At 42.1% G+C, this 16,177-nt stretch overlaps 2 protein-coding genes across 4 annotated transcripts in view; one reads left to right on the top strand and one right to left on the bottom strand.

Annotated features, from left to right (window-relative positions):
- Window positions 1-1,801: 1,801 nt before the first annotated feature.
- On the top strand, window positions 1,802-3,972 carry LOC146237844 (retinal cone rhodopsin-sensitive cGMP 3',5'-cyclic phosphodiesterase subunit gamma-like). Its single transcript, XM_084685271.1, has 3 exons — window positions 1,802-1,906; window positions 3,060-3,181; window positions 3,380-3,972. Exons 2-3 carry the CDS (start codon window positions 3,072-3,074, stop codon window positions 3,495-3,497), a joined length of 228 nt encoding a protein of 75 aa, XP_084541397.1. The 5' UTR covers window positions 1,802-1,906; window positions 3,060-3,071; the 3' UTR covers window positions 3,498-3,972.
- Window positions 3,973-4,589: 617 nt separating this feature from the next.
- rbfox2 (RNA binding fox-1 homolog 2) overlaps window positions 4,590-16,177 on the bottom strand; it is a 30,813-nt gene continuing 19,225 nt past the window's right edge. For 2 of the 3 annotated variants that reach the window (XM_084685293.1, XM_084685294.1), the window contains 7 exons: window positions 12,639-12,726; window positions 12,328-12,384; window positions 11,827-11,980; window positions 11,004-11,046; window positions 8,484-8,578; window positions 8,228-8,309; window positions 4,590-8,115 (listed from right to left, as the gene is read on the bottom strand). In XM_084685293.1, the coding sequence (XP_084541419.1) occupies window positions 8,071-8,115; window positions 8,228-8,309; window positions 8,484-8,578; window positions 11,004-11,046; window positions 11,827-11,980; window positions 12,328-12,384; window positions 12,639-12,726 (564 nt within the window). In that variant the 3' untranslated portion in view covers window positions 4,590-8,070. Of the gene's footprint in view, window positions 8,116-8,227; window positions 8,310-8,483; window positions 8,579-10,493; window positions 10,531-11,003; window positions 11,047-11,826; window positions 11,981-12,327; window positions 12,385-12,638; window positions 12,727-16,177 lie in introns of those variants that run through there. The other variant, XR_014740567.1, reaches the window with a different exon arrangement.

Below are 16,177 nucleotides of genomic sequence, written 5' to 3'. Positions count from 1 at the left end.
CATAGTTGGGAAAGCCCTTTGACATCTTTCTAAATGTATACTGATTTCTATTCTTGGATTGATGATGAGTGGTGACTTCAGATTAATATGTAAATATTTAACATATCATTGATACACATACTACTATGCATATTAGTAAATTTAGCAAATTGTTGACACCATTTTGTCTACAATGTGATACAGACAGTGACAATTTGTTCTTGCAACTTTTTTTATGACAAAATAATCACCAAATTATTACGGGAATTGTTCCTTTGCACTTCTCACAACCACCCCCCTTATAAACAGTATTTTGTCATTTTAACACAAAGAGCTGCTTTGTTTAGACAACTTTATTAAACTGGATGCCTTCATGTTTTAGTCAACATTCTGGCCCTAACACGCGCAAACGTTTTTCCAATGTTACCGGGGTGGGAACATACATATTAGCTGACATCTGTTTAGGAGACTCAAGAGCTGAAAAAGGAGTTACTTAAATGTTCTTCCCAATTCAGCTTCCTTTCGAATTTGAAGACTTAGATTTTAGAAACTGTCAAGGCCCATATTTCCTTAACCAAACAAGACCATACTTTCTTCACCAAATTTTAGATTGTAAACGGTATTGGAAAAAAAAGAAAAAAAGAAATCAAAGCACGGCTAAACAACTTGAGTTTAAAAACAGATCCAATCCGACTTCTTAAATCCCATTTAAGTATCTCTTGTAGCATGCAAGTTAAATAAGTAGAGTCCAAACTCAATTAAAAAATTAAATCATTCTGTTATCCCCCTATAAATAAATAACCCTGGCTAATTTTATATTAGGGTTACTGGGGTGCCCTACAGTACACAGATGGAGCAGTGAGTCTGTACTGTGGGCACATTCCTACACACTTGGATCAAAACCCAATCCTGTTAGAGGCACTAAGCCGCTAGCAGCACATACAGTGAAGACATATGCCCTGGAAGTTATGTCAGAGGAGAGGGGAGCTAGGGATATCACCTGTCCGAGAGTCCTTGCCAGTAACCCCCCCCCCCCCCCACAAACACACACACTCCTGATGTAATCTTACCCAGCTTTTCTCTGACCTTTTGAGGCCTCAGGGTCAAGATTGTTTATTGGTCTGATTTGTCCGTTTTGATCAATCGAGGTTGGGAATAAGGCAGTTAACATAAGGTTTTCATGCTAGTGGCTCATCAATATCACATTTGTGAGTAACACCCCAAAATTGCTGATGTTTAAAATGAACTGTGTGCAATGTGGGTGGTGGTGGTGGTGACAATATTTGCTTCCGAAAGTTGTGTTTGAGTTGCACCTAAACGGATCATGTTTATCTTGATTCACACAGGGATGATGCTCATACCACGGAACCAGAAGTTTCCTGGGTGTAAGTGATACTGTCCGATTGAATAATGATCAGGCCTTGTATCAATATTAGTTCTAAATACTGTGGTTCTAATTTGACTCAATGGTTCCAAACTCTGACCAAACACATTACTTACAAAGTTATCCTCATGGATCCCAAAAATCTGACGGAGTATACAGCACGTTTCGCACCTATGTGCACAAAAACACATGCGTGTTTTCCTCCACCATAAGTGTACCTTAAAATACACGTCTCATTTCAATCTTTTGATCCCTCGCCCGGTATACAGTATGTGTAAGGGCGGGGGAGTATTGGTCAGGGCTGAAGAAAAAAAACAAAAACAGAAGACTAAAGCTGAGGAGCATGTGCAGCATCGGTGCAAACATCGGAAGGGGATTAGGCAGAGGAGTATAAAAGAAGCCGACAGCCAGAAGTAGAGAGAAGAGAAAAAGAGAATCAGCAGATAGAGAAAGACGAGCTTAAAAACTCCTCTTTGCTTTGCCACCTTGCTCTCCGACCGAGAGACATCAAGCATCCAGAACTCCTTGCTACTGCAAAGACAGGTAAGACTTATCAACCGCCCTCTTGGAGTATTGCTTACCTTTGAATGGCCAGATACTTGGGCCCACCTTTGGGCTACCTTGGATTTTTCTTTCATCCTTTTCCAATAGGATACCTACAAATTCTGGCAAGCAATCTGTCACTCTGGAGCGCTTCTGCTGACATCAAATAATATTTGTTTGATAGTTGAGAGGCAATTCATGTTCTTGCTTGTGCTAGAATTAATGTGGAGGTCTTTGTATGGATAGCCTGATAGAGACCTTTCAGTTGAATGTAGGCCTGTGGCACTTGAGACTTGACACTACAGGAAGTGAGTGTCTTTTCTGTAAAGGTACAAAGGTAAAGGTTCAAAAGACGTGGACACAAGTCCACTCATTTAACTACTATCATGATGAAGCTGTCCTGGAGAATGTCCATGTGGTCAAAGCAATAACTGGTGAGATAAAAAAAAAGGGATGAGAATCTTTGACCTCTACTTGTTGGGTGGTTAAACGCACAGCCATGATGGAAATGCTAGTTAGCAGTCACTTGGTCAACAATCTAAAGAGTAATCTCTCATTCCATGTTTTAGCTAGTTACCAAGTGTGTCCAACTTAAACAAAACCAGTGAATTAGTAACCAGTAGTTTCTGTTGCACTTTGGTGACTTGTTGACTTGCAACTGAGGCTGTGCCAAGTCTAATCTTCTTTATGTAAAAATAAACACAGAGCAGTCTGTTTTAAACCTGAGGGTGTTAAACGGGAGGGGTGGGGTGTTTGTGTAATAGGGTTTTAGACTGGGGGCAGGGATTTAATGGACAGGGACTAATTAGACCTAATCTGTGGGGATTGTAATCCCTGGGTGGCTAAAAGTGGCACATTGGGATGAGAACTCGGGGGTGGATTAGGATGAAGAGAAAAATATAAGGGGATTGATGAACCGGGAAAGAGAAAAGTGAAGAGTTCACAGGGAAGCAATGAAAAGGATTGAAGAAAAGGATCAAAGAAAAAAATTAATGATAAACTGTTTTTTTCTTCAATTCTTTTCCTTGCTATTTTGATAAATAACCATCAACCCTTATAGGGAAGCACTGGTTTGTCTTAATTAAGACAATAATGATGATATACTTCAAAAGAGTAACTCACTAACAATGACTCCTCTGTTGTGCTCCCTTAGTAACCTAACGAAATGGCAGACGCAGCTGTTGCAACTCCCGCCGACAAGAAGGCACCCCCCAAGTTCAAGCAGAGGACCACCCGCACCTTCAAGAGCAAGGCCCCCAAGCCTGGCCAGAAGGGGTAAGATGCAATCCCAGTTTACTTAGAAAAATACAATATAGGCATATAAGTGCTAAACATCCCTCTAACTACATGGAAGACACACGTTAACATTTCTAAATCATACGATGATTCACTTCACACTTTCGAAACAAAACGTAAGCGGCCTCACACAACCAATTGTGAAACTTGGTATCGTCTCTCCTTTCCTCCAATCAGATTCGGTGACGACATCCCCGGCATGGAGGGTCTTGGCACAGACATCACAGTGGTGTGCCCATGGGAAGCCTTTGGCGACATGGAGCTCAGCGACCTGGCAAAATATGGAATTGTTTAGACTCCCCGCCCTTCCTACTTCCTTTACTACTACCAATATTCTTTCCTTTAACCCTACTCTCCCTTCTCCTAACCCCCACATCCCTCTGGTCCATGATAACGAGGGAGTCCCCACACTTATAAACTAACTGTCGTTGTTATGTTACGCCATATTGCACAAAACACACTTAAACAGCTCGCTGTAAATAGTCAATGTCGAGCAGGGGTGTACAGACACCCAGACCTCATTGATGCACACACAGGTCAGGACACTGATGCACATTGCATACACTGATCATAACACTATCACACCCCGCCCTCCACCGTCTTCCCCGTAGAAATGTGATAGCATGACCTGCTCAGCAATGTACGACTACCAAAGTCGAACAAAAAATGACTTCAAATTCAATTGATATACTATACATGTATAATAGTGTCATTTTGCTTGGAGCGGTCTGGTAGGAGTAAATAAAACATTTCTCCCAGAAGCATTCAAAGGTGTGGCGAAGCTGCTTACTTTTTTAGTTTTCACCCCCACACCTGTATTCCAAGAGAGAAATGGACTAGATGACGTTTGAGGGTTCGGTAGCCGTTGTTATGACATCTCAACGATAGTTTCGCTCCCCCTCCTGCCTTTTGTCTCATCCTCACCCTCTCTCATAGAAGGCACTCTTTCGATACAAACAGAGCTATATTAATGTATGGAGAAGATCACATTTATTTTTTTGAACTATGAACGTCTAATGTCTATGATGTAATTTACTGTTCAGTCGAGAGAACCGCTCTTGTGCACTTTGTAAATAGGATTTGAAGTCACCGGAAAGTAGCCTAGTTCAATAAATGTTATAATTTTCCCAAGAAACTAAAAAAGCCGTCTTTGTTATACAGTCACATGGATCCTTACTCAAACCACAGTCAATAGTCAACATGTAGTTCTGCAGAACTGGATAAAGGAAACCCATTTCCAAGGCTGAATGGTGACTATTCAGTCAACCTAACAAAAGAGGCCCTTAAATTCACCAGCAGTGAATATATATATACTGCAAAACTAACAGAAAATGTTCTTAACGTTCACAAATGGGAGAAATCAAAGAAAGGTAACCTTCAATCACAAAACATTTTATATAAAAGATTTTAATATGGACATTCAATAACAAAATAGCATAATGGCAGTCAAGGGATAGACATGACAGAGGGGAATAGATTAAAAGAGGACAGTCACTTTCATTGGAAACCATAGCGATTATGAAGAACAACCACATAGCTAATATAATACAATGACAAGGAAACCATGACAGGGACTTTAAATCTACCCCATGTTTTTACATCTTGGGGCGGCCATTTTGTCTGTCACCGGGCCTCTTAGCCAAAAAGCTCTGTGCTCTTTCTCTTCACAACATTAGCTAGCTAGCTTTGCGTTAGCATGAAAGGGCTAGCTGCCTGGCATTCTCAATGGGGGGCTTTAGTGGTACAGAAGAATGCAACTGGATGCTGCTCAACAAGTCATAATCTTAAAAAGACAGAAAAATCATGCAATACAAACATTTATCAAACTCCACTCCTGAAGAGTGTCACTCATGCTGGTTGTCCATGCCTTCAATGGTTCAATAGGTCTTCAGTCTTTTACATTTTGAGTCATTCCTTTGTTCCAAGGTACTATGTTCGCCAGATCTATATAGCACATAATGGTTAGAGTTAGACCTTAAAATCAAATCAAATAACAATGATTAGTTGTGTTGCCTTTTATAGGTTTAGCTGTTTTGAAGCCTTATTCAATTAGTAAAACACAGGATAACATTTATTATATGTATGAAACGTGAAATTTTTGATAATCAAATTTGACCCGAAGACAATAAAAGGGTTAATGTGAATATTGTTAACATCATTTTCAACTTGAAACATTGGAAGAAGGGAATTTAGGACTCTGGGAACATAGATAAACTCTTGTACATTTCACTGATCATTTCTCCAGCTGGTAGCCAAAGGCTAGAGGGCCTTTTTACAACATCTTTGGCTGCTTGTTTTTAGCTATCCTCTTTCAAAGCACTTCCTGTTGCAATACGTAAGTATTGAAAAGTCAAATAATTAAAAGAATTTGACTAAACTCAACAGCAAGATCAGGCTACCAACTACAAAGCACATGACCGTTTAGAAGTTATTGACCTGTTGATGTATTTGATTTCACACTAAGATACATATAGGCAGCAGTAAGATTAAAAGAAGATACAATGCAAAAAAGGTTAAAAACAAAACATGACTTTGCAGCATTTGAAATAGTGTTTCATATTACTTAGTTCATGCCCCACATAACATTGTCTTTGTCAACTTTGTCAGAATTGAAACATTTACCATTTTACAAAGGATAACACTTAGAACCTTTTTTTAATATCTTTTTCTTTCTTTTTTCTTTTTTTTACATCCGCCTTAAACCTACTTTCAACATGGAGGCGATGAGGCAAGCGCTCCTCTCTTCCATACAACTCCAACCCAGAGGCTTGAGCACTGAAATGTGTGGTTTATTAATTTTTTTCTTACAAAGAGATTGGTGTCACCCCTTTGAAGTGCCATGTCATCACTCAATCATTCAGTCCACTGTAAACTTTGGACGTTGAAAGGAAACGAGACGGCTAGCATTTCAGCTTGTCATATAAACGTTGAAATACTTCTCCATACTGTGCTAGCCGTCCCTTGTCTCCACCCATAAAAAAGCTTGGACTATCAGTTCACTCAACAAAGAGAAGAAGTTTGGTAGTGTTATACCCATTCCTTGTTGATCCCTCTGTATAACTACTCAAGTATTCGCTCCCCTCTGCCCAAGAAAACAACAATACAAAACCAAACAAAATAACTCCAAAACTTTGATGAATTGAATCACCTTACTTTTGGGGAAACTACACCATTTACAGATAGAAAAATATAACATGAGCTAAAGTAACAAAAAAAGGACAGCAATTAGGATTACGAGGATCATAATAATAACCACAATAACAATGATAATATATTTATACATAAGCAAACATGTGCTTTCTACAAATCTTTGGAACCAAAACCAAAACAAAACAACCACAATCAGAAATAGAGTATAAGGATATAGAAATATACACAATAGTATGGTATTTTGCATTAAATATCTTCTATCGACTCATATTGACGGAATCTCTCGCAATCAATAATTGTAGACAGCATGTCATCTATAATGACCAACGTAGCTATTTCTTAGGAAGACCGTACTTGATTTTTACTTGCTCTTTTAAAGGAAGAGCGGGTTTATTACCTCCAAATAATAAATGTTCTACTGTAAATTGTGAAAGGAATTAAAAATGAATTTGTTTATCCAATAGCTAAAGTTTATCTAATGTTAGCATTTTATGATTGAAGCTAAGCCAAACGTTGCCTACGCAATAATAATTAACCTGTTACTTTTATGGATTGCGATGGACAGTGTTGCACTGAATAGAGTTCTAAGTATTTTGTTGACTTGTAAATATTAGGTCTAGGCTGTTGTACACTGGTAGGCAAGGATACAATTGTGTTGTGTTCAATCGTTTTATCCATAGAAGAGTGGCATGTGGACAACAGTCCACATTATCATCCTAGCTCCGGGGTCCACTGAACGTGGAACATTTATCTCAGTGCTACGAGAACGAAAACTGCTAAGTAAAGAATGTGTAGTTGAAACTAACGATAATGATGGCAATTATGATGGTAATAATAATAATAGTTTGGTAACTTTTTTTCTCTCTAAACTAATTTCTTTGCATATTGTAACAATTACATTTTTAAAGGTTCACCATTTCCACAGACTAAGAAAACTTGAGGTAAGGTACAGCTAGAATAATCATCCTCCTCCTAGTTTTCAGCAAGTAATTCTCTATAGTGTTATAAACTTTCAGTCCACTTATTTCCCCGTCCCAACCATTTTCTTGTAGTCTTGTAGTTTTTCTTCTAAAATGACATGATTTCCCATCACCCCCACCCTTCCTAGAGGAACAAATTTAGTTCAAGTTTGCCGCTTGTAGTTCTGTTCCAAATAAGCATCTGGCGCCATTTTGGTGCTCTACCCTACTTCTGCAAGTCCCCGTTCCTCTTTTGACTGATGACCTTGGCTTTTCGGTGATGGGTCCCCTCCATCTTGTATGCTTGGTTTGTATACAGAATTGGCTCTTGAACATGGATGCAGGCATTCTCATTGTACTCAACTTTTCCGTGAATCAGCTGTTGTTAGATGAGCTCTGGAGGTACTCAGGGGCTCCATTGCGTGTCTTGTGCTGCTGAGTGTCATGGGAGTAACTTATGAAGTAAGGGGGTGGGGAGTAATATACAGCCGTGCAATGGGATCTGATGGCCATTTTGGTTCAGAGATTCTTTTTTTTTTTTTTTTTTCATGGCCTCCCATCAGTCTTCAAAATAGCATTCCTTTATTGTAGAATATATATGAGAAAAAAGAGGGACTGGGTTTTGAAATATTGGTAGGACTCCAGAATCCTTTTCCAGACTACAATCCTCCTCCAGGGCCACAGAGGGGAGAGGAGGGTTCTCATTCAGAGTGTGTGAGAGGAAAAAAAGAGGCTCCTGGGAAATGTAGTCTTTTTTTGTTAGTAAGGAGCAAATCTACTGTAGCCTCCCCTGTACAGCGTGGCCTGTGGAAAAGAAAGAACAGAACACGTTTAATGGACACCGAGAAATATCACAAACACACGTCTTCAAAAGATGGAGAAGATCTCAAGTGTCAGTAGATAGAAGGGAGTTTACCATTGCTCCCACCCCGTAGGCAGCAGCCGTGGCTGGGGTTAGTGCAGCGTGGTAGGGGTCTGTCGTGTACACCCGTCCATAGCTATAGAAGACAGAGCAAAACCTCACACAACCATAACACCACATGCTCGATACTGCGACCATCGCAATATTTGCGTTTTTTTTTCTTCTTCAAGTTCAAGCAACTGGAAGGGTGCACATGCAATTCATTATATCCTACAGCCGGCTCCTTTTAAGCTCGGGCCCGAGCGCTCACCTGTCACTGTAGGCTGCAGCGGCGGCGGCGGCCGCAGCCGCCGTGGGCGTGGCTACGGCAGTTGGCTGGGCGTAGCGATACGCGGCGTAGCCTCCCTGGAGGAGGGGAAGGGTCGGAGAGAGAAGGGTGGGGAGCGAAAGAGAGAGAAAAGTCGTGAGCGTATGTTGCAGTGTCACCTACCGAAGCTAGGGATGTTACAGTGAAAGTAGGAAGCGGAAAAGAGCTAGAGATTAACAAGCAAGACTGGCAACAAAGGCTAATCTGGTATGCAAAAATGGCATTCAAAGGGCTGTAGCTGAGGGCTGTCCACCCTGTGGGTCTTCCTCCACGCTAAACAAAACAAGACCGGATGCCTTGGGATCGTAAGCACACCACCAGGGTGTGAATCTAAGTTTGACTGAAATATCTGTTCAGCTTCAGGTCTGTTAGCATTTTGGTTGACGTGGAGGGAGAGACATAATGGAGATAGGTAGCAAAAGTGTGCACAGACTTGGCTGTGAACCCCCCCTGGCCCCTAAGACACAACACACAAGTCGAGGAAAAAGGGGGATGACGTGATCATTGGGGTCGTTGTTTATTTCATGTGCAGAGACGGACAGACACACAAACTAAGGGGGGGGGGGGGGGGGGGGGGAGGAGGGCACACGAGAGACGATCAGCCAATCCGATTGAAAGGACGCACACACGTGACATGGCCGACAACCAATCACTGACGGACAGCATGCATCCCAAACTCGGATCGTAGGCCAAACATCCCTACGAAACACACACACACACCACTGCATTCTACCCTAAACAATCAGTCATGACCATGTCCCAGCATTCAGGAGCACACACCTGCTCCTATGGGGAGGGGGCGGGGTCAAGGGACAGGAAGTAGGAAGTGAGAAGACAGCAAAAAGGAAGGGGATAGATGGGCATAGGAACTGATGGGAGGATGGATGGAGGGAGAGGCCGAATAAAAAGGGGGAGTAGAAGATGGATGTACAAGGGGGGAGTGAGAGGAAAATTGGACTGGATGAGTTGATGTTGGGGATGAATGGTAAATATGATCATATTTTTATTTCGAAAAACAGTGAAAAAAATCGAAATGAAAGAGGTTGTCACCCCGGGGAGGTGTGGATAGGGATGTAGAGGGGGCTGACATTGTCAAAAGAGCTTCTACAGGAGGCCGAAAGGAGGGGAGGAGAGGGAGCGGGAGGAGAAGAGGGGGGAGGAAGGGTGTAAGTGTGTCAGCATGCCCACATTGATTCAGTTAGCATGCCACAAGTGAAACAGATACAGGGAGATACCGGGAAGGGGTCTGAATCCTATATTCAATGTGTAGTTAACATATTTGACCCTAACTAGTTATGGCATGTTTTTGTAAAAACAATCTCAGCTAATAGGGGGGTACAGCTCAATGGTTTGAACACTTAACTGCTGATCAAGAGGCTGCAGGTTCAAATCCGCCCTTATACTATACGATACGGGAAAAAGTGTCTGCTAATATGCTATTATTATTACTAGCAAACTAAGCTTTGGGACTAATGGACAGTCACAAGTAATAATGATCCGATTTTCTCACCTACAGGGATGAAGCCACTGTGCCATTGTCTGGCCATGTATGACATCTGATATTTGTTTTACAATACCCTGTACTAGTTCAACAAGTCATAACTCAGCTACAAATAAGAGTTTCCATAGGTAATGGTACAAGCTCTCAATTACTATAATTTCATTTAAAATCTGAAACTAAATATAATTAGTTTATCATTTACATTTATCCATTTGGGTTGAACTTTATTTCCTATGCAAATCACATTGTCTTTCCTTACAATTAACGGATGGTGACATGTAAATAAAGTTGGATTTTATTGAAACAATTCCCCCCTTCCGCAACTCCACCCATGTCAGATTCCAGTGAGTTAGTAGTAGAGACAGAGAAGGCATTTCAATCTCAGATGGTCAATATACTAGCAGCACACAGTCATTGTAGGATGCAAACTGGCTTTCACAGTCAATCCCTACCTGGGGCAATCTGCCACTAATGTCCTGAAACACTAGTCTACAGAGAGAACAGAAACAGCTATTGTCAACCTGGTCGCACACGCTCTCGCACGCATAACGGTATACACGCGCACACACACCACTCGCCACTCACATGCACAGAGACAAACCACACATAGAGCAGTCTATTCATGAATGTATAGGACTCGGATCAGTGGAGGTGTGTGTGTGTGTGTGTATGTGTGCGCACACTATCGCTAACTCAACAGGGCATGCATGGAAATCTTGACTACTTGGGTGTGTTTCTTTGGTTCATGTAATTCTATGAGGTTTCCCATGTTTAGAGGAAGTCATCGTAGGAATTGGACAGCAGATAGTGTGTGCGTTGGTTACTATTACACCCACAATTACACGGCTCTATGGATTTGGTCCATGCACAAAACACTCCTCCTCACTTGAGAAACACTCACAGACGGAGGTGGGGGAAAGGAGGGAGCGAGTGACAGAAACCAAGTAGAGAGCTATACTTACATAGAGGTCGGCTGCGCCGTAAAAGCCATCCTGATACATCACACTGAGAGAAGAAATAAGAAAAGGGGGGGTGGGGGGGTGGGGTGGAAGTACAGGGTGGACAGAAAAAGAAGGAGAGAAAAGGAGTGGTCGAGAAACAGGAAGAGTACAAAAGATGGGAGAGGAGCGCCACCAGGTGACCATAACGGGGAAAACGGAAGAACAAACGGGAACCAAGGAGCAGGATAGAAAGAGTGCCAAAAGGAGTGGACAGGAGAGAAGATTAGGGTGCGAGAATATTACACTCCGTGCAGCATGCAAGACAGAAAATACCACTTGGTTGTTTGATGATAGAGTCAGTGCTATTATCACTGTGATTAAGCCTGTGGTGACACAGATGTACTTTTATTATTTCAACGTATTTGTGTCAACAACATTTAGATACTACTGCAGAGCACAACAAAATGGTATTTCAATGTAGCCCGATATAAACTGAATTAATTTGAGACGACAATCATGACTAAAACAGCACTCTCAAGCACATGCATCATTGGTCGAACACGATTTTAGATTGTGGGAGCATGCATGAGTAAAATATGTGTGTCTTCACTTACAATATCTGTGTGCATGATTATTTTGAATATGCATAATGTAATGTATTCACAACGCAACATACTAGGGGAGGATTGAATCTGGGACCTACTGATCTACGGTAAATGCTCCACCACTGAGCTATACCCGTCCCCTAGGTGCGTGTAATGAATGTGTTCAACTACTACGAGTCTGAGCATGTGTATGTGCGATTTGCCCATGTGCGTGTCTGTGTTTCTGTAGCCTCTCTTACCCAGGGTAGGTGGGGATGGCAGGCTGGGGTACGGCTGCCCTCACAGCACTGTACACCGGCCGGCCACGTCCCCGGAGGTGAGCACCCCGGAAGGTCGCCGCCGCCGCTGCCGAGGACGCAGCAGCAGCCGCCGCAGGGTAGGGAAATCCTGGCACTGAGAGAGAGAGAGAGAGAGAGAGAGAGAGAGAGAGAGAGAGAGAGAGGATGGAAGAACATTTAATATGTATGATAGAGATAGACTTGCACTTTGAAAACAATATTTTTAATATTTTTCAATTAACTACCTAAAACTAGCTAGTTGTGCTAGCTAATTAGGCTAAGCTAACTGAGCTAACAACCTAGTTTGATTTTTTTTTTTTTTTATGATGATACGTTACCAAACATACTACAAGCTTTAGTGACCAAAGCAATCTAACACAGCTAGTGCAAAGAAAACTAGCTTTACAAATCTTGAACAAAACAAATGCATTTAGCCAGGCAGCGTATGATGCTACATCTTACCAGTGTAAAGCTCTGGACTGTACATGGCCCCAACCATTGGACTGAGCTTCCAACCAGCTATAGGGAACCAAAAAAGAGACAATTACTAACACATTACTGAACAAATTACTAGCACATTCCTTTTGGTGCACAGACAGTGTAAGACGGCAACGATACAATGCCAGACAGATGACTATATCTACTGTAAACTGATACATAACTATGTTATGTCATGGTAGTGTGCTGGACTATTATGTAACTTAAACACTGAAAATACACGGGATGTACACAACAAGGTTCTTTATAAATCAATCAAGGTAGCCGTGTGTTACCATAAGGAAGGGCAGCAAGTCCTTCTCCATTTGAATATGGGGTGACCATCTTCTTATTGGTCATCACCCTGGCTGTGGCATTGTTGACCTGAGCATCAGAGGGAAGGTCAAAGGTCAATACATGACCTACGCCCACACAGTTCGAGGGAAGTACACATGTCCATGCACACTATGTTCCTAGGCTCCAAATTCACAAGATACACTATTTGTTTTCTTGAAGTTATCTACTGCTGGACATTACATTCCATCTAAAAACAAATCTTCACAAATTAATGTTTTCAAGCTGCAAAAGCCATCTTGGCACCTTTTTACCCACTACTACAGTTTTGTTGTTCTGAATGTGTCGTACGAATATCGAAAAAAAATACAATAGCGTTTAGAGGTCATCAAGAGGTTAATTCTACTGATGCAGAGCGATGGCATTTGATACATGCATTTTTTTAGGAAAAAATGACATATAAAATAATCCTTGTGAGTATTCAGGCCGCTTTGCAACACACACACACACACACACACACATATTGGACCACGTACACACAACAAAAGAAACAAAAACATTTCAGATTTAGGCATTCAAAAGTAAATCCAAGACCATTCCATTGCTACCTTCAAAAAAGGGGGAAAGAGAGGGTGACGTAAGCAGCAAGATTCATCTGTTGAACACGATGCAAAATTAAAAAGTCATCACTTGAAGAGATCATACACAAATTACACACAGCCAACCAAGAGCGCATCACATGACCAGAAGTGAGCCATACCAGCCAATCAGCAAGCATCAGATGCAGCATATAGACCAATAAAAAAAAAACTAAAAAAACATTTGGGCAGCCCTCCCAATCATATACACGTCATACAAAGAGAGAGTAGGGGAAAGGAGAGAAACAGAGAGAGATCAAGAGGGATGCAGGAAAGAAGAGCCAGTCCACATTGAAAGACACGGGAACACATAAATGATGGCGGGAAAGGGAGAAAGAGAGAGAGAGAGAGAGAAAGTGAACAATCCATCCACATGTGCATTTCTTCTCATGGACAAACTGACGACAAAAGAACACCAAGATGCGTAACAAACACACAACAAAAAAATAAGTTGACTATTTGCCCACTATCGGTTCTAACAATACATGAGCAAGATTGGAGAGAGGGATGAGAGGGAGAGAAATAAAGATTGATGGAAGAGAAAGAACAAGAAAGAGAAAGAAAGGAGAGAAAGAAAGAAAGAAAGAAAGGAAGGATGGGGGGATGCAAATATCATTCCTCAAAATCAAACCAAACCATGACTCTGAAACCACTACCGGGCATTCCAATTCAGGGTGTCACACAATAAAAACCTTAAAGAAACAAACAACCACCATCACACAAAACGTCTCACAGAGAGGAAAAAGAGACACCTTTTTGAATCCAAAATCAAACATAAATCAATAAAAAAAGCACTGTTGAGTCACACACTACAGGACAACAATCTATTGAAAGATTACCGAGGGGGTTGCTGCAGTGTTCTATAACGCTACTGGTGGTCCCCATGGCTTATGGTGATGTTTAAATAAAGTTTATCGTTTGTTGTCGTGTTGCCTCGGGTCGATAAAAGTCATCGTGAGTTGAATCTGTACTAGTGAAACTCTGAAGACAAAGAGAAGGCCAGTTTACAGGGTTTTCGGGACTAGCCCGGCACCACACAGTTACAACCTCCGGAAGGTTTGAAGAATCCTTCGGTATCAGGCTGACTATACAATTCCTGCACTACATACCAAACACCAAGTTGTCCTATCTCAACACCTAACAACATCCTCACGCTGCGGCATGCGATCCAGCTAAAGAGTGCGATGCTTCTAGACGTCTAAATACATAAACAGGGATGGCACAGTAAGCTTTCTAAATGATGACGAAGAAGAGAGTCGACCATGCAGGATATACAGTTTTGTCATTGCGCGTAATGCAGTTAGGAAGAGGGTGATTGGAATTAATTATGCATCAAAAAGGTGGCAGTCATAGTTGTTGCACTTGCAGATAGATGCGTTTGACATTTGGTTAAACTGTGGCCTTTTGATGCCATGCGGTCAATGGCTAATCTCGTAATCTCAGTGCCTCATTCGCCACCTCCCCAATCAATCACAGGATTAGCCAATTAGGTCCCTTCAATCAAACCTCTGTGCGTCCGAGGGCTCCCTCATTTTGGTGTTTGGGTGCATCGTTTATCTCTATTGGCGGATGGGGGGTGGAGTGGGAGGGGGGTCATTCAAAGATGATGCCATGTGTACACAACTTACCGTTGCTGGGGGAACGGCGTGAGGACACGCGAGCGGTTACCGTGGAGACTGACAACAACAACAACAACAACAACATACAAAAATCATCAGGGAAATCGAGAAAATATATGTAAGAAAAAAAAGATGAACCAAAGCTAAAACAAACAAAAAAAGAAACTAAAACAAATCAAAACCAACAGGGTAATGAAAAGGTTACCCCTACCCCTGAGGTAGAGGAAGTGATGTCATGTGATAGGTCACAAGATACAGATCGTCGGCCATTTTACATATCACTGACTTCTACTGGCGAAAACCCACTTTATACAGTATATGGAGGGGATGGCAGATACTGAGACAAACATGAAGAAAAAAAAAAAAGCTAACATTTTAAAGCTTTATCTTGACTAAGACCACAACCAACATTAACTGATATTCAGCATGTAAGCATTCAGCTGAGTTCTGTATTAAAGTATTCCATAAAAGAAAATGGACAGAGAGAAAGAAAGAAAAAAAAGAGCTATGTGGTTCACAAACGCAGGCCAATATGAGGACATGAGGGAGAGACAAACAAGGGAGAGACAAACTGACTGGCGAGGAGAGAGAAAGAGAGAGAAAGAGTGGAAAGAGAGGGATGGTGCGTCACAGTAAAGGCGGGAAAGGGGAGGGAGAGATAGATGACAGAACAGTCGGCACTCGTTCGGATTGCCCCCACCCGCCCGCCCGCCCGCCCCTTCCCTCCCTCACCGTTCCTCTCTCGCAGTCCCCCACATGTGATGACACCCACAGACGAAAAAGAAGTGCATATATACACCATGCAGACGAGCACAGGAGCAAAACAAAAATCGCGAGCCCCCAAACATCCAAGAGCCACAAGCATTATGGTGCGAGCAAGAACGCGGGTCGGGTGCTTTCCTCTCTCCCTGTCCAGCGAGAAGAGAATGAACGACCCGACAAAACGACAGAATTCCCTCTCTGTGTCGCCCGGGTGTCTTTAGGAGTGGAGGATGCGCGTGATTAAGTGAGAGGGGGGGTGAAGAAAGGAGGCTTTTGGAAAAACCTTCGGGTCGACAAAATTGGGACTCTTTGGGGTCCAAACGAAAAGGACAGGTAAGAGAACACACTTCGGCACGCGGTCGAGCCAAGGGAAGTGAATCACTCCCCAATCTGACCCCCACCCGCAGAGACCACATGCAATGCAACCGTGTCCAAAAGCATGACAAAAGATCAAACGACCACTGACAAGTGGCATATCCACAGAGACACAGGGGAAAGTTTGAGCTACACCCAAAGGACACC

The sequence above is a fragment of the Hypomesus nipponensis genome, chromosome 21 (genome assembly GCF_054491055.1).
Source record: "Hypomesus nipponensis isolate SF chromosome 21, ASM5449105v1, whole genome shotgun sequence".
Classification (NCBI taxonomy): domain Eukaryota; kingdom Metazoa; phylum Chordata; class Actinopteri; order Osmeriformes; family Osmeridae; genus Hypomesus; species Hypomesus nipponensis.
The sequence above is the reverse complement of the archived record's forward strand: the minus strand, read 5'-3'. Positions and strand labels throughout refer to the sequence as shown.